Here is an 18,701-nt window from a genome sequence, read left to right on the forward strand (position 1 = left end):
TACTGTCATGTAACTATATGAATAATAGCTGCAATTGTGCAAACTACTGTAATTATACAGATTTTATGGAAGGGAAATTGCAGTTTCATTCCATAAAAGCCTTTCTTTGAGCAGCTTTGAGATAATCTGTCTTAGTGTGTGCCTAAATGTTGTAACTCTGAGATTAATAAGTTTTCAGGAATGTCAAAGCATAACAATTATACTGTATTTTGTTGTACACATGCATTATTTAAAAGAAGAGACAAGGACGCTGACAGCTCAAGTGCCTTTATTGGGACCAGAATAACAGCTCAGAGCCACTCATTGTTAACGTGGATGGCTTCTCCTAAAAAAAAAAAAAATACAAAAAGAATGGAGGCTAGATATTAAATACACAACACTTGAAAAGCTAAGACGGTGACAGGAAGACAAGTTAGTGACATCATTCATCCTCATCCCAGTCCTTCTTTCCTTGTGGAGCTTTGGGTCCACCAGCCGGCTTGGCCATTATAATCTGTGGAGGAGAACAGACATTTTCAGACACAGAGTAAAAGACAGTCAATTGTGCACAGTGGAATATCCTGCGTGGAAAAAGTGCTTTTAGTGCAAACGGCATGCAAGTAAATCGTGCAAAAATCCCCAGATGGCATTCAAGTTAGTGATGCTCGTGAAGAAAAATAGATCTTGAACTTAGTATGTTTAAACCAGAAAGTTAGGAGACAACCATTATACTCATTATCTCTAATAAAAAGGGGATGATTCAATCAAATATGAAAACAGTGTCATCATTTACTCACCCTCATGTAGTTCCAAACATGTTGGAGTTTCTTTCTTTTGTTGAACAAAAAAAAGAGGATATTTTGGACAATGTTGATAACCGAACAGTTGCTTGTAGCCAGTATTTTTTTTCTCCATACTATAAAAGTCAATGGCTACCAGCAGCTGTTTGGTTCAAAACACATTCTACATTCTTCAAAATATCTTCTTTTGTATTCAACAGAGTAAATGATGACAATTTTCACTTTTGGGTGAGCTATACACAACTTAAACTGTTAACTAATGCAAAACAGCATAACTATTTTAGCTGTGATGTAACGACAGGCTAGACTAATTTCGTCAACAAATTCATGGTGAATTTCCACAGTGTTCATGCAACCCGATTCACACTCCAGTGGTTAGGCACTCCAAACAGTGGCGTGTTTTGTGCACCTTAGCAATTATTTAGGATTTCTTATCAATGATGTGTATCAAATTTATCTGGCTCCTCGTCCCAACCGTCTTTGTCCCAGTGTCCTTGCTGTTTGGGGGCTTTGGGTCCCCCTGCTGGCTTTGCCATAATGATCTGGCATATACACATCACATTATAATCCAGAAAGTAACAGGCTAACAAAGCACCTAAATTGATAAACATGAATGGAATAAGAAACTAAAAAAAAAAAAAACACAATTGTAAAGCTAACCTGATCCACACGGAGAACAGTGATGGCTGCGTTTGTGGCCAGTTTGATTCCCCAGTGCTTGACCAGGTATGGATCGAGGATACCAGCCTCCATCACGTCCCTCACTGCAGGCCCCTCTCCCTGAATGGTTTAAAACAAGTATATAGTCATCAATTACACCTTATAATGCATTATTTTAGGTCCTTCTTTCTATTTATATCAGCTCTGCTGCCTCCAAATTAGTAACAGCTTCTTTTCCCCTCACCTCAATATCAAAGCCAGCGTTCTTGTTGCCCTCGTGGTGCGCGGCGTACAGTTTGGAAATCAGCTCATTACCCTTGACGCCAGAGTTCTCTGCCAGAGCACGGGGCAGCACTTCAAACGCCTCTGCATATTTCTTGATGGCGTATTGCTCCAGACCTGGGCAAGACTTTAGAGGACATGTTCAAATTATTTACACTCTTCAGGTTTTGCCAACAGCAAAATGAGATGAGATTGATTTGTTTACTTCTCCATAGGAGGTGATGTGTTTCGCCAGCTCAATTTCCGTGGCACCGGCACCCGGACAAAGACGTGCGTCCTGAGCGGAAATGTTTTTGTTTGGTCACATTTTGTCATGATTTAAAAGACTTTCATTAGAAGTGTTTTTTTCGGGTGGAGTTTTAAAGTAGCTCACCCTGACAAGGACTTTAAAGGAGTTAACTCCATCATCAATGGCACGCTCAATGTCATCCATCAGGTTGTCTGTGGACCCACGAATCACTAAAGTAGAGATGGCACCATCCTCTTTATCTAGAAATAAAAAGGAGTGAGATGACATGAGCTGTCTGGATACATCACTGCCAGACTAAACAACATTTACAAAGATCAGTTTGTCTAACAAGCTATGAAAATCAAGAAAAAAGTCACAAAGACATTAGTGTTGGGTGATATGGTCATTTTTCAAATAGTTGCAAAGTAGGAACATCATTATACATGAAACTATTGATTTAGTTAATGCGTGGCGGCAAGAGAAAGACTCTCTGTACTTATCTTAGGCTATTTCATAACTATGTGGTGTTTAAAACCACGCAGGCGCGCGAGAGAGAGCCTATGAAAGCACCAATAATCTAAATAATATACTTTAAAACATGCTACTGATAAACTAACGTTAAATATAAAAAAATATTTAAAACAGCTATTTCATATATTTTCGAGTACAACAGTCATATATCGCTATTAGGACCGCACGACCGGTGACGAGTTTGACGCATCAGAGCAAAGTTATCAGTCTGCAGTCAACGGTGAAAATCAAAAGTAGATTTATTTTAAAGACCAACAGATTAACACTAAATACTGGACATAAACGAACACGTTAAATAGAAATGTATTTAAAACAGGTTAGTTCATATATTTGCAGTAAAGTTCAATTGAAAGGATACATCAGTCATACAGCGCTCCGGACCGTAAGAAACAAGAATGAAATGTGTTCTAACATAACTGTGGCATTAAACTCAGTTAGTGAGGGCTCAGTTAAAATATTGCACATATATAGGCCGTTCAGATTACTTGTTAAAATACAACAAAATACCTTTTATCAGCAGACGATGTACAGGCTCTAAACCTCATTTGCGCGCGAGTGTGAAATGTGGTGCTGAAGTGAAGTAGCGGGGCACTTTGATAATAATAGCCAAATTATAATAAGCCGCCTAATAATAATAATAATATTAATTTTACTGATTTATAGGAGAATGAGCCTAATATCGTCTTGACTATCGACAAAGATATCTGCTATCTCTCCGACCATCGTCGATACACAATACTATCGTCTATCGGCACAACCCTAAAAGACATCTATCTGCATGACATGGCAGTGAGTGAGTGATTTAGCCACATTTCACTCTACAAAAATTATCATAATAATAATAAAATATATTTATATATTTTAACTGTTGGTGCATTTTAGCACTGGTTTACTTTTAGCTTGGTTTAGATTTAAGTACAATTTTATTTATCAAAAATCATTAAAATCTTTTTCATGGTTACAAACATAGACTGTAAAAAAAGATGGATGACGCAGCTCCACTTCCTTCCACTGTAGAAAAGTGAAGCCAAAGCATCTCAGTATGGCCAGCTGTCATTTTGTGTCATTTGGGGCCAGAGTCTGCGCAGTAGAGATTTTGAGGTGGACCCTCGGTATCAAAGTCCCGCCCAAATTCCCGCAGACCCAATCGCAAGCTCACAATCATGACACCACACCCTGTTTTTACAGCATCAAATAACTACCTGAAAGCAAACTTATTAAAAAAACGAACACTTGAACATAAATCAGCACGATAAGAACTACCTCAAATGATGGAAACCATCTTTGGGGAAAATGTATTTGAAGTGTAATTTGATTATTTAGTTTGTCTCGCGTCCCATTAGATTACATGGAGAGGGCGGGGTTTATGACCTATGCTGCATCCAGTCACTGGGGGGTGATCAACTTAATTTTTTAACAGTGGTGTGTATATAAATAAATATATATTAGTGCTTACAAACAATTAATCGCATCCAAAATAAAAGTTTTTGTTTACCCAATATACATGTGTATACTGTGCATATTTATTATGTATATATAAATACAAAACACATGCATGTATACATTTATGAAAAAGAAGTTGTTTATATATTAAATATATTTATATATAATATAAATTATACGAATATAAATATATAAATGTTTATACAAGTAAATATTTTTAAAATATATACTGAAAGTGTTTATTTATATATACACATAAATATACACAGTACACAAACATTATGTAAACAAAAACTTTTGTTAAATATATAAATGTTTATACAAGTAAATAATATATATATATATATATATATATATATATATATATATACACACACATACACATACACACATACATACACACACATATTATGTATAGTAAGTAAAAATACTTATTATACATAATGTTTCATAATATAATAATATCCTTCATAATATAATATAATTCATAATATTGAAGGAAGAAAGTTAGATTTTCCTCACCATGTTTGAAGACCACAACCTGCGTATCTCCAACTTCAGAGAGGTACACACTGTCACAGTGTCCCATCTCTTCTGGGGTCGGGGGAGTCTGTTATGAAAAATAAAAAAAATCTGTTTTGAAAAAAAGACTGAGACTGACACAGAGTGACCATAATTATGTCAACTGGCTTGTCGCCAACTCTCATCATACAAAATGCACTCATGAAACATAACTCAAAATAACTCACCAGTCTGGGCAATGCTGTAGCTCCCACCGTTTTGCATAGTCTTCTGAGGTCCCACTTTGAATTCAGCCTGGGTGAATTACAAACAGCTTTCATAAATTTTGCTTTTATTCTCATTTAACAAGCCAACACATTAAAAAAAAAATTAAAATGCTGAAAAAATGCTAAATCAAGCAGCACAAAAAAGAAGGCATGTTCCTCTCTCTCACCTGACTACCATGAGCTTGTACTTGTTAGCGTAATGAAGGGCCATGTCAGCGACTTTGCCCCCAGTCACAATCACATTGGCCCCTGAATCAGCGATAGACTTCACCTGGGCCTCCATCAGGTCCTCTTCTCCTTTACTGAAATTCATGAGCTCCTCTGCATTCTTTATAAGTACTGTTCCCTGTGAAGCATCAGAAAGAAATATTGAAGGACGAAAGCCCAAAAAGCAAAGGAGAACATCATTTAATGCACATTTCTTGAACACCCTACAAAAGAAAAAATCTCAACCCACTGATACAAAAGGTCCATCTAATCTAATTCAGTAAGCATCTTCCTACCTTTGTTTCAGTAACCATGCCATCAAACGGACAGGAGAACACTGCTATCTTTGCATCTTTCACTGATGTGATGTCTCCTTCTGTCTCTTTCTTAAATACCATCCCATGAAGCATCATAGAAGAGTTCAGTCCACAGCCCTACAAAGAAAAAAGAAAGAAAAAACTGAAACTGACCAACAGACACTCATTCATTTAAAGCAGTGCCTAAAGTCATGTTACACTTACCAAAATTTTGCACACTCTGACATTATCAACATTGAAATTGCCAGACTCAGGGAAGATAGAGACTGAAAAAGAAGTAGTAATAATAAAATGATTATTAAAATGATTATGTATGTGTAATGTAATTATAAAAAAAATTAACAACTTTCCTAGAGTACACCGAAGCGATCATGTCTTACCACAGGCCTGTGCGATAAGGTTGGCCAGGAAGTCCTCATTGCCGTACTGTTTGCTCATGACGGCTGAGTGGATCATGGCTGTGGCCTCATCCAGATCGTGCAGGTTCTTCGCAGACGTACAGACGCAGTCGGGCAGAATATCCAGAGCTTTCTTACATGCCATCTCATAACCCTCAATCACCTGGGATTCAACATAATCCTCAGCTCAGGCAAACATGCTATCAATAATGCAAATAAATGATATAGTAGTTCTCAACTTATCATGAAATTGCAGGGATTAATCATACTATTTAACCATCATAATGCATTCAGGTCTGTTTTGACCCAGAAAAGATACATTAAAAATTCATATTAACATTCATACATATTTTTTAGTATGGGAACCAAACTTTGAGTTGAGACTCTAAAACAGACATTTTTTTTATAACCACTTAATGCAAGCTCTTTCCTGACAGCGACATACTGCATTGATGCATTAGTGTGGTTGTTTACTGACCTCTGAAACAGACAGGCCCATCCTCAGCAGCTCCTCTGCAAGCTCCAGCAGAGCACCAGCAAACACCAGCACAAAGTTTGTGCCATCACCTACTTCCTGCTCTTGCATGTGGGATGCCATCACGATCATTTTGGCAGCTGGGTGCTGAACCGAGGGAGGAAGGAAGGAAGGAAGGAAAGAAAGGAAAAAAAGAGAGAGAGAGACATACAAATATAAATAAATAACAAAGAGACATATTTTCTTCTGAATTAAATGCATTAGTTCTGGTTTGTTTTTTTTGTTTTTTTCACAATTACTATAATTTACCTCAAGCTCTCTGAGAATGGTGGCAGCATCATTTGTGACAAAGAGTTTCTCCAAGTGGTTGATGACCATTTTGTTCATACCTGTACAGAATTAAATGATCATGTGATATCACCGAAAAGGTCTAATACATCAGAGTGAACAAACAGCCTCACCATTGGGTCCGTATGCAGTTCTTGTGGTCTGCGCCAGTTCTTTGCATGCTTGGATGTTCCTGAAAACAGCCTCCTCAAGACCTGAATAGTGCTGAGTGTGGAAAACAAATAGCAAACGTAAAATCAAAAATCATTTCATATTTTGAAAACATAAAACACTTGGGGCTGCTTAGGGGTTTTAAAATTTTAACACTGAGTAACATGCTTGTTGATTATTTTAAAGTGAAATACTAGGCATACACATCATGAAGTAATTGCAGATTCATGCACCATTACTATCATACAAAGAAAACAAAAATCATTGGTATAGATCTATCAGAAAGAACCATGAGTAGTGGTTATGATATTTGCTGGTATAATGTTTATCAAAACTGCATTTGTCCGTGCTATGGGCGTGAATATCTATTAAAAAATCTCAAATGCTTAATAATTTATAAACTAAACCGTTACAAAAGCAAATGAACTGGAAATTAAAATCACTGAATCTCTGAAAGCAAACTGTGTTATGTGGTTAAATCCTATAATTAAATAATCTGATCAGCACATCAACAAACCGAGTATGCAGATATAACGAATGGGGAACTGCCCTTTTATGGTTTAATTATTCATGTATTTTTTATAGACGTCAAAAAAAAAAAACTATTTAAAAAAGTACATTTAAAGAGTGTTGTGATTCTACAGCTCACCAAAATCAATTTACTTCCTTAAATGATCTATAAGTCAGTTGGTTGGTGTCTGTCTGTCAGTGGCACATGTCTTCAGCTAACATGCTAACATCATTCATCCGTTATTTCTAACGACACCCAAGTTCTGTCTAACCCTCCATATTTCATTGAGACCTAACAGTAATGACGGCCTTGTACAAGATTGTATTTTTCCGTTGAAGTCTGAAGCGTGTGCTGGTGTTACCGGTAGTTGGGCGCTATGAGGCCCATGTTCTAGAAACCTCTAACGTTATGTGGAGTCACTGCGTGCGCTCTATAAACAACATAATACGAGCAAAACACTGCTTCAACAGCCCTACCTTCGCACCATCCTTTAACATCTGAGCAAAGCCCGGGGCTTTGGGGACGTGAAGAGCCATTTTGAGCAGATAAGATAGATATTAAATTGATGCTGGATGAGGCTGCAGCGCACAAGAAGCATGCAGCTAAGAAAGAACAGGCACCGCTGCAGAGAGCAGAAACACGGATTACTGATCCAAACAGACGAGAGAGTGGAGCGCCGATTGAGTCGATTGATCCCCACCCAATAACAGAAAATTTATTTATTTATTTATTTATTTATTTATTTATTTATTTATTTATTTATTTATGAATGATTTATTTTGTTCTTTTTTTTTTTTTTTTTCAAAATTAAATTGATGCTGGATGAGGCTGCAGCGCACAAGAAGCATGCAGCTAAGAAAGAACAGGCACCTCTGCAGAGAGCAGAAACACGGATTACTGATCCAAACAGACGAGAGAGTGGAGCGCCGATTGAGTCGATTGATCCCCACCCAATAACAGAAAATTTATTTATTTATTTATTTATTTATTTATTTATGAATGAGCTTCTTGTTCTTTTGTTCTTTTTTTTTTCAAAATTAAAAAATTCGAATTTTAAATTCAAAATTTAATGGTAAAATATAATAATAACAATAATATACCCAATATATATTGTTAATTATTCATATCACTTTGAATAATAGTAATCAAATTGTTATATTTAGTTTTTTTTTCTGAGCCAGTTGAATTTATGAATTTAGTCTATTATATCACCAAAGAACTATTATTTATTATTTTGTTATATTGATATATTTAATTTTAAATATCTTTATTTTAAACTTCTGTCTTTAAAATTAATTTGAATATTTAAAAATATTTACAAAATATATTTAAAATATAAAAATGAAATAAAAATATAAATATGTTTAAAATCAAGTGGACTAAATAAATCAGATTGATAAATAATAGAATAATAAATCAATACAGTAGAATAAATTCATAGATTAATTTGGCTCAAACTAATTTCTCAAATGGCTCAAACACACACACACACACACACACACACACACACACACACACACACACACACACACACACACACACACACACACACACACACACACACACACACACACATACACACACACAGTTACTGCTTTTTATTTCCAGTTTTTGTAATCTGTTTGATCTATGTGTGTGTGTGTGTGTGTGTCTGTGTGTGTGTGTGCTGTGTGTGTGTGTGTGTGTTTTGAGCCATTTGAGAAATTAGTTTGCGTGCGAGCGGGTGCGTTTAAAATATACAATTTCTAATTTTACATTTAAATAAAATTATTAAAATAAATTTAAATGTAAAACAATTTTAATATACCTCATATATGTTAAGTATTAATTTAGTTTGAAGCAAATTAATCTATGCACTTATTCTACTGTATTGCTTTATTATTCTATTATTTATTAATCGGTTTTATTTAATCTACTTTATTTTAAATATCTTTATATTTTAATTAAATTTATATATATATCTTTTTTAAATATATATATATATATATATATATCTTTTTTTTTCTGTGTGACTCATATTTTGTGATCAATCTGATGTACACTGCTCTAAAAAAAAGTTACAAATCATAACCCTGAACCATCTTCTAAAGAAAGCAAAAAACTATTACTACGAAAAAAAGCAAGACAAATCAAACCTCTGCATTGTTCTTGTGAATGTGTGGGTGACTCGGAGCTGATTGGAGAGAAGGACATTGTTGTGTGTAAAGTCATGCCATCTGACTGAGCCATTTAATTGACGTCTGGCTGGCACACAAAGAATCACAGTGCCACTATGACAGACTCCTGCTGAAGAGCTGTGATTACTTTGGCTGTGTTTGTGAGCCTGCTTTTGGCTTCTCAGTGTACACTACGAGGATTACGACTAGTTTACTGTGACTTTTTACAGTATAAACACAGTGAAGAAGATCTACAGGATTCTCAATGGAGTGTCTTCAGCTCTGTGTCCTCTGCTGAGCAACTCTTGAGGCTCTTTTAAGATTTTCATTACAGAGTTGTCTGTAAATACGTTTCTGCTGTCAGGTAAGGGGTTTTTATTGTATCCTATAGTCATATATAACAAATTGAAATTCGTAAAAATCTTCTTTTAGCTTTAACAAAGTTACAGTAGCCAATGAGCCTTTTTAACAGGCTATATAGAAGCCTTTTCAGACTTTTCATGACATTAACATTGGGCTTTCAATCTTCTGTAAAAATATATAAATATAAAGCATAGTAAATAAATATACATTGCTATAAACAATTATGATTTCATAAGTCATTTCAACACTAAGAAACACTGTGCAGCCAATACAGAGGTATGATCTCATTTGCTGGCTGGAAGAGGATTCATCTCCAATTGTTTAATCCCTGATGCAGCTTTGGGCACATGATGAAACCTTCTCATGACCCCTGAAAGGCTGCTGATCTCATACATCTGAAGCATAAATAAGGTTCATATTCACCCGTTTAATCCACATCTGCTCTTTTTCTAGGAATAAATGATCACCTCAACTAGACGAGTCTCTGCAGATAAACCTGAAGTACAAATCGCTTTCAGCCTCGACAAAACCTCAGGTAACGCATCTGCAGATTATTATTTTAGACATTTACATGCTTGTGACAAAGACAATGCGATTGAGAGACTAACTCTGCACAGTCCACATGATGCATGACTTCTACCAAAATGGCAACAAGCAAAACCCACCCGAAGCCTCTCATGTGGGATCAATTCAACTTTTGCCATCCTTTCCAAAGAAACAGGTGCCCCCTCTATTTTAGTTGATCTCTGGCATCTTAAAAACAAAATATCCACCTAGCCACAAAGTCAACAGCACTGTCAAAGTGTTTTACAGCTATCCGGGAAAATGCTTTGATGGCAGCTGCTGCCTGGGCATTGCAGCATCAGGTTTCTGTTTTAATACCTCACTGCTGCATGATTCACTCATTTGCTTTTAGAACACTGGCCTAAATTTAAAAGCATTTAATACTTCACGCTTTGCCACTACTTTGCCCTGCGTCCTTATTTTCTTTCCCAAAAGTGGAACACAAATAGAGTCCTACACATAAACATGCTACATTTTAGTCTTCTTTCCCATAATCCTTCCTTCTTTACTTTTTTTCTTTGTGTGTGTGTGTGTGTGTGTGTGTGTGTGTGTGTGTGTGTGTGTGTGTGTGTGTGTGTGTGTGTGTGTGTGTGTAATTAACAGCCACTCATTTATGAAAACTATAAAATAATCAAATAAATTTAGTTTAACTGAAATAAAGAAATTAAAAAATGGAAAACAAAAGCTAAACTAAAATACATTTACATAACTTCAAAACTAAACTCTAAAACAAACAAACAAACAAATACTTAAATAATAATAATAGCAATTATATATATATATATATATATATATATATATATATATATTACACTATTATTATACGTATATATGAATAATATAATATAAAATATAATTTATATTATTAAACTTTTATTATACATAAAATAAATCAGATAAAAAATATACAATTATACAAAAAACTACACACACACAATTATATATACAAAACATTCAATTCTACACAAACACACATACACACACTGCTATTATACATAAAATAATGCTAATATAAAATTCTACAATTATATATACAACAAAAATTCTATACACAAACATTATACATATATAGAGAAATAAACAGTCATTTGTTAATGAAAATGTAAAAAAAATATATATATTTATTATTTGGTGATTATTTATTATAATTTTTGTGTGCGTTTAGTTTACAAATAAATTTAAATGAAAAAAAAACAGGGAAACAGTATCTTAAAAAAGTTTATTACTCCAAAAGTTAACTTAACTAAATTAAATGCTAAAATAAATAATAACAATAAGCAATAACAAACTAATAAATAATATCATTATTTAAAATGTTATTATTATTATTATCATCATGCATATTATACACAATAAAATTCTTATTATATGAAATATGTTCTATATATATTTTAAACATTTTTACTTTTAAATAATAGATTTACAAAAATGCATATATTTTTTATAGAAAACATTGCAAGACTGATGCAGTGAATTTAATAAAATAATATGCTGTCAGTTAGCCAAAATGACATGAACAGTCATGCTCCTTCCCACCTGGCCACATTCTGCAGGAATCACATGCATAATATGTTTCAGATATTACCCTTGCAAATTTGAATGTGTATTTATTTTTTAATTGGCAGTCTGGCTGATGCATGACTGTAAACAGGCCTGTTTTTAGCTGGTTGCATCAGAGGATTCTCAGCATGAGTGAGTGAGCCCCACTTGGACATAGCTGGCATGGCGGGAATCAGTGCAGACAAGCTGTCTGTCAGAGCACTCGTTAAAGACAAGTCATTGCGAAGAACCTGGGAGATAGTTACTTTTAATCTGTCCGTTTAGGATTTAGAGTCCATGGCCGAACAGCTGCTGCTCAACTTTGGCTTTTCGCACTGATCTGGAAGCAGTTTCTAGGTGAATGGCCACATGTGTGTTTACACAAAGGAAACTGGACCTGGATCAGCGTAAACAGCTAACTGGACATGCTGTGGTGTGGTGTGCACTGTGCTATGAGTTAGCTGATTAGATGGAAGTAGATGTCACCACCAAAGCCTTGGAGTAAAGATCTCAAACATTAGCATTCTCATACCAGACATGTTCCTCCGGCTTTCTTTTCCTGTCAGAGTTGAAAGATGCAGAGGATCCCCTTCCATCATTCCCTGACCTTGAACAACGCCTGCAGGTAAAGTTTATTAATAATCTGTTTAAAACATGACAGCATAGTACTGCATGCTTAGAATACAATTACAGAGTCTGCTGGAGAATACAGCTGTAATAAGCCTCTGGTAGCAGTAGATATTATACATTTGACTTTATATCTCACAACTAAAGATCGTTGTGTGTGATAATCACAGTTTGGGGTCATAGTGTGACTGGTGTGCAGAAAAAACTGTAGAAAGACTAAATCCACTGTGCTAATATTAGGGTTGAACAGCAGAATCAGCAGGAGTGAAATGATCCTGCATGAAAGCTTCACAAGGAAAGAAGCAAAACCAGACAGGAATAGTCCCACAATAACAACATTATGAACATCTGCAGGTCACAGAAATATATTACTGCTGCTTTAAAATGTTTGTTGTTGTCTCTTCTTTGACTGAGGATATTTGTTTCTCCTTTGACTATTTTCAGTTTGATGCGCATCTTTTATTCAGTTTGTTTAATGGGAACTACACTCTAGAGAATCCATCTTTCTCATTGAGGAAATGTTTCAGCAATGCTTCTGTAAGACCACAAGATGGCATTAGTTTGATTTCCTTTTACGTTATCATTAGACTTGACAGGAAATCAAAATTGAATGATAATATCAAAATGATAAATGATAAATTTGAAAGAAAATTAAATGTATATTAAATAAAATAATTAACATTGTAATGTATTGTTATTATTATTGTTAAAAATACATTTATTAAATACAAATAATAACAAAAATAATAACTACATTTAATTTTTGCCATTAGAAGCCCAGCCATGTATATTATTATTAATACATAACATTAATACATTTATTAAATAAAAAATGGATAATTATTTAATAAAAACATTTTTATTTGCCGCTACAAATCCATCAATTATGATTAGTATTATCCTTGTTGTTAAAAATACATTTATTAAACACAAAATAATAATTATTATAATAATTACATTTAATTTTGACCATTAGAAGCCCATGCATGCATTATTATTATTATTATTATCAATACATAATATAAATATAAATACATCTATTAAATAAAAAATGCTAATTATGAATTAAAAATCTTTTTAAACAATCTTTTTCACTAGAAGGCCATCTGTTTTATTATTATTATTGCTGTTGTTAAATTGTTATTAAATACAAATCTGTATTACATAAAAAATAATATAAAAACATTTAATCTTTGTCACTAGAAGCCCATCACTTTTATTAATTATTATTTTTATTATTGTTGTTTGATTATTATTAAATAAAAATATTTATTACAAAATCTTTATAACATGAAAATATTAAATAAAAACATTAAGCTCATACATTTCATACTTTGTATCTAATATACCTTTTTTTGGACTTATTGTGAACAGTATGAAAAGTAAATACTTCCTCATAAACATTCATCAAAATGTACACTTGCTTTTCTTTTTTGGGTGATGTCTTCAAACTTTTCACAATCCAGTCAATCCCTGTTTCATGGAATGTCTTTTTAAACTTTTTAATATTTTGTTTATGTTTGTTATACTTTACAGTAAAATAGGGAGTGAATGCTGTTTCATGCTGACATGAAGGGTTGGTTTTGACCGTTGACAACATGACTAGATCAGTACTCTTTCTCATACGATTTCCTCATAACTAGTACATTACTGATAATCTGATATTACTGTCACTAATATCTCACTGGTTTTTTTAGGGAAAAGGCTAAAGGGAGCCAACTCTAAGAGCTTACATGTGTCAAATCTGTAATCTTTATCCTTCAATATATTTTTTTTTAGCAATCTATAAAGCTGTTTATGAAATTATTTAGTTTTTATTTAAATTTGTGCTGATAGCATTTAAAGGAAGATTCCCCATAAAATTGTCCCTCTCTGAAATGCTGAAATTGTCAGAATAGGTTGGACTTAACATGCACACACACACCCACACACACCCACACATTAGGGGAAAAACTGGGAGAAGTTGAAGCGTTTTGTCGTGTGGATGATATTCTGTAGGTCTGTGGCGTGAGTCATTGTGAAAGAAGAAGTTCCTGACACAAAAGGAATAAAAAAGTCAAGCGTCTCACAAACTGTTTCCACATATTATGTTTCATCTATTGATTGAAACCCTCTTGTCAGGCCGTATGACGATTCTGTGTATATTCCAGGATGTAGCAGACAATCCAAATATAACATCTTAAAGAAAAAACGAAGTTCCTGATTTCATCTCCAGTCACTACAGCTAGAGTAGACTATAACATATGTGTGACAACTAACTCATTAAAAAGAGCTATTGTGGTTTGTGCTGAAGTATTAGGAAAAATAAACCACTTAAAGCTTCATCAATAAAAATGTGATGTAATAATGTCATCACCTTCCTCACTAGCCGGTGCTGCCGTGTCGGTCTCTAAAGGAGTCCATTGAAGTGTACAAAAACCACTGCAAGATGGCCAAGGAGTTCAACCAGGTCAAACATGAAATCGCCAGGCTGGATGACAGAAAGTAAGGTTTAAAAATAACTCAGAACACAAACATGTATTCATGATTTTACTGAGATTGATTTCAAATTCAGAGCTATTAGTTACCCTATTCATATGCTATTGTGTTTGTACAATTAAAAATATACTTTGATACAGTTTGTTTTATACAGTATAAACACACACATATTTGTAAGTATGAACAGACAGACAAGACAACTGATCAAAGCTGCCATTGTCTGCCTTCATGGAGTCATGCTGCTCTATTGTTTAATATAGGCCTGTGTAATCATGACAAGACCTGGCATACTGTATTGTGGTATGCAGGACTTTTTGTTTTTTTTAACATTTACATTGCAAAACCACACTTTGATGAAAACGAAAGTGTACTGTAAAGCCTAACAGTCCAATCCAAACAACTTTTTTGAGATTTTAAAAAGTACATTTGTATTTTGAAACCACATACACTACAATCATTTGCAAACTAGTTGTGAAAATGTATGTAAACATAACTAATGTTAAATGCATGCACAACTTATATTTGTAAACCATAAATACTATGATATTTATATCATAATATCACACACACACACACACACACACACACACACACACACACACACATATATATATAGCCTATATATGGTGCACCTCAATAAATTAGAATGTCGTGGAAAAGTTCATTTATTTCAGTAATTCAGCTCAAATTGTGGAACTTGTGTATTTAATAAATTCAATGCACACAGACTGAAGTAGTTTAAGACTTTGTTTCTTTTAATTGTGATGATTTTGGCTCACATTTAACAAAAACCCACTAATTCATGAGATAGAAAGCTCGTTCCACTTTGTGTTTATGCTCTAGGACTAGACCTTGATTTAAATGTATTTTTTTTTTAGATTTATGGCAGTTTTGTTTATTTTATTTGCCAATTTATGTAAAAATGCTCTCTGTTGCAGTCACATACATTTGTGTGTTTGTGTGTGTGTGTGTGTGTGTGTATGAGATAGAAAGTTTGTTCTACTTTTTATTTATGCTCTAGGACCAGACCTTGGTTTATATGTAGAAAATTTCAGATTTATAATGGATTTACTTTAATTTTTTTGACAAACAGTCATTTTTTTCATTTTCCCATTCATTTTCAAACACCTTAAATGGTAATTTTTTTACACACCTTTACAACAATCAAATCAAGCCCAATTTTTTGTGCATGTTAAGATAGATTATTTAGGAAAAGTCACAAAGTTTCATGCCCCTGAGATGAAGGTAACACTTTTAAAAAATGAAGGAAAAGTCCAGTGGGGTCAGAATGACCCCAAACAGTGATTAAAGCTAGAGTCTGGAGCAAGGGTGGAGAAGCTCATAGCCCAAGTTGCTTGAAGTCCAGTGTTATGTTTCCACAGTCTGTGATGATTTGGGGTGCAATGTCATCTGCTGGTGTTGGTCCATTGTGTCACTGCACCCGTTTACCAAGAAATTTTGGAGCACTTCATGCTTCGTTCTGCTGACCAGCTTTTTGAAGATGCTGATTTCATTTTCCAGCAGGATTTGGCACCTGCCCACACTGCCAAAATCACCAAAAGTTGGTTAAATGACCATGATGTTGGTGTGCTTGACTGGCCAGCAAACTCACCAGACCTGAACCCCAGAGAGAATCTATGGGGTATTGTCAAGAGGAAAATGAGAAACAAGAGACCAAAAAAATGCAGATGAGCTGAAGGCCACGGTCAAAAACTTAAACTACTTCAGTCTGTGTGCATTGAATTTATTTAATACATGAGTTTCACAATTTGAGTTGAATTACTGAAATAAATGAACTTTTCCACGGCATTCTAATTTATTGAGATGCACTTGTGTATATGAATATATATATATATATATATAGAGAGAGGGAGAGAGAGAGAGAGAGAGAAGCTGGTTCTGGTTTATTTATAGAGGGAAACACCAAACCCTTATTGTCATCTTAATGCCACTGTAAATTTCCATTGTTGTTCTTTTTCTTATTTTCTTTTTTTTCACTCATGTGTTTTCCACACATGAACTTTTTCAGATACACTGAGTCCAGATAAAGCACCAAGCACAGCTAGTGAACCATTTCTGATGTTCCCTATAGAGATATACTATATATATTGTATGTCTCTGATTCATCCTTATGCAGTTAAACACTTTTAACCCTTTGTTTTCCACATTTTAAACCTTCACATTAAACAAAAGACACAGAAACTTGGCTGTCACCACATTTCTACCCTGATCAAACAGTTAATGGTCCAAAGGCCATATGCAGATCACCTGCTAGCTCAGTGCTTTTGTGAGCTAGTGAAACATTACAAACCACAGACAAGTCACTTCATCTAGACGTCTACTGTCTATAATATATATATATATTTTTTCCGATTGAGATCAACCCAGTTACCCAAAGCTATGGCATCAACAGTTTCACTTCCTATGAAATAGTTTCGGGTACAGAACCGCCAACTGTAGTCACCTGTCTGACACCCAGCCCACATAATATGTTATTTTGGCACACACCTTACATATCATCATTACATTAAATACAGTCGTTTAAAGATGTGATGTAATGAATGATTATAACATGTTATTTCCCCGTTTGTGTTTGTCATGCTCAGGAGAGAGCTCATGTCAGAGCTGCTAGAGGATGAAAAGGTGTCGATGGAGTTTGCACGACTTGAGGAGGAATACAGGATACTTACGGAAGAGAACCAAAATCTGATAACAGTCCATAGCCAATGCACACAGCAGCTAGAGACGCTCCGAGTGATCAGTCAGAAGAGGCAGGGCTCCTCGTGACCTTTGACACCAGTGCAAAAGAGCTTTCACCTCTGGGTCTTCACTACTGCTTATAAACATCTCAAAACATCTCATCTCAAAACTGATCAACTGAGCAACTTAATCAGTGTATATTTAATACATTTGAAGCTAATATGGATGGTCTTGTGGCCCAAACTTGAGCTGAGAGGTCATATATTTCTGATATCGCATTCTGAATATATACTATTTTTCTTCTTTGTGTGTTTTAAGGGCGTGTTTGTTGACAAATGTGCTTCACTCACCTAAACTGTACAGATGAAATGCTCTGCTGTGAAAGTTGCTCTCAGTAAAAGTTTTTACTGTTTACTGTCTGCCAATTGCATAAAAAAGGGAATTAAGGAATTACATTTCAGTTCAAGCTAGGTGACCGGTGACGATAAATGTATGACTACACACCATTGTTTAGTCACCCAGCAATAGGGAACTTAGATTTCGAAATGTGATCTGCTCATTTTAGGATTTTGAAACCCTTCAAAAATATCAGCGGCTGACACCCCATCCAGCACAGCTGAAATACCAGAGGTGCATGTCCACAAACCAGTTTAGCAGCATGAAAGGTTGGCCTCCTCCAGATTTAGGGTTTATTTAGTCTAGAGCTTTGTTTAGTTAGTGAAGGTTTCCTTTTCTTTATCAGAATTATGATTGTGAATTTAAAAAAATGTAATGGCATATGCTTATTTTGACATTTAGACTCTATTTCTATTAGTATTATACATAGACTGTATAAAAACAGGGTATTATGCATAGGTATTATATAACTCACAACTTATGTAAAGACTCTAAATAAAAAAGACTATTATGGTATTACATTTATGATTTTAAGCATTATATATTTTTTTTAAGTTAAGAAGACACAAAGTGTGCTTGTGTCTGGCTACATTGGCCCAAATATTCAATATACTGAATTTTCCATTTCGTTATTGTTTGTAAGTTTCCCAAAATGGGACTGAAGAGGTTAAATGTGTCTGTCAGTCTGTACAGGGGACTGTGGGTGAAAACCACGGAAGTCTGACGGCGAAAAGCAAGAAAGTAGTGACGTTAATGATTG

General features: G+C 34.5%; 2 protein-coding genes across 3 annotated transcripts; one reads left to right on the plus strand and one right to left on the minus strand.

The window, feature by feature from the left end:
• Positions 1 to 251: 251 nt before the first annotated feature.
• On the minus strand, positions 252 to 7,753 carry LOC109098059 (T-complex protein 1 subunit theta). Of its 2 annotated transcripts, XM_042732545.1 has the most exons (16): positions 7,595 to 7,753; positions 6,571 to 6,661; positions 6,420 to 6,498; positions 6,113 to 6,263; positions 5,617 to 5,797; positions 5,441 to 5,502; positions 5,216 to 5,353; positions 4,880 to 5,058; positions 4,674 to 4,740; positions 4,447 to 4,534; positions 2,095 to 2,210; positions 1,927 to 1,998; positions 1,684 to 1,848; positions 1,440 to 1,559; positions 1,189 to 1,321; positions 252 to 493 (listed from the first exon to the last, which is right to left on the minus strand). In XM_042732545.1, exons 1-15 carry the CDS (start codon positions 7,652 to 7,654, stop codon positions 1,214 to 1,216), a joined length of 1,677 nt encoding a protein of 558 aa, XP_042588479.1. In that variant the 5' UTR covers positions 7,655 to 7,753; the 3' UTR covers positions 252 to 493; positions 1,189 to 1,213. The 2 variants fall into 2 exon arrangements, with proteins under 2 accessions (XP_042588479.1, XP_042588480.1); XM_042732546.1 differs by lacking the exon at positions 1,189 to 1,321.
• A 1,600-nt stretch (positions 7,754 to 9,353) lies between these two features.
• LOC122138700 (MAP3K7 C-terminal-like protein) lies at positions 9,354 to 18,462 on the plus strand. Its single transcript, XM_042732559.1, has 5 exons — positions 9,354 to 9,638; positions 10,091 to 10,172; positions 12,307 to 12,365; positions 14,736 to 14,851; positions 17,452 to 18,462. Exons 2-5 carry the CDS (start codon positions 10,097 to 10,099, stop codon positions 17,630 to 17,632), a joined length of 432 nt encoding a protein of 143 aa, XP_042588493.1. The 5' UTR covers positions 9,354 to 9,638; positions 10,091 to 10,096; the 3' UTR covers positions 17,633 to 18,462.
• Positions 18,463 to 18,701: the final 239 nt, after the last annotated feature.

Source organism: Cyprinus carpio, chromosome B10 (assembly GCF_018340385.1).
Source record: "Cyprinus carpio isolate SPL01 chromosome B10, ASM1834038v1, whole genome shotgun sequence".
Lineage (NCBI taxonomy): Eukaryota > Metazoa > Chordata > Actinopteri > Cypriniformes > Cyprinidae > Cyprinus > Cyprinus carpio.

Coding starts and splice junctions, on each gene's coding strand:
- LOC109098059 (XM_042732545.1), bottom strand. CDS start 7,654: ATGGCTCTTCACGTCCCCAAAGCCCCGGGCTTTGCTCAGATGTTAAAG. Junction 5,503..5,616: donor CCTTATCGCACAGGCCTGTG/GTAAGACATGAT, acceptor CTTCTTTTTCAG/TCTCTATCTTCCCTGAGTCT. Junction 1,560..1,683: donor ACGCTGGCTTTGATATTGAG/GTGAGGGGAAAA, acceptor TAAACCATTCAG/GGAGAGGGGCCTGCAGTGAG.
- LOC122138700 (XM_042732559.1), top strand. CDS start 10,097: ATGATCACCTCAACTAGACGAGTCTCTGCAGATAAACCTGAAGTACAA. Junction 10,173..12,306: donor CAGCCTCGACAAAACCTCAG/GTAACGCATCTG, acceptor TTTTCCTGTCAG/AGTTGAAAGATGCAGAGGAT. Junction 14,852..17,451: donor GCCAGGCTGGATGACAGAAA/GTAAGGTTTAAA, acceptor TGTCATGCTCAG/GAGAGAGCTCATGTCAGAGC.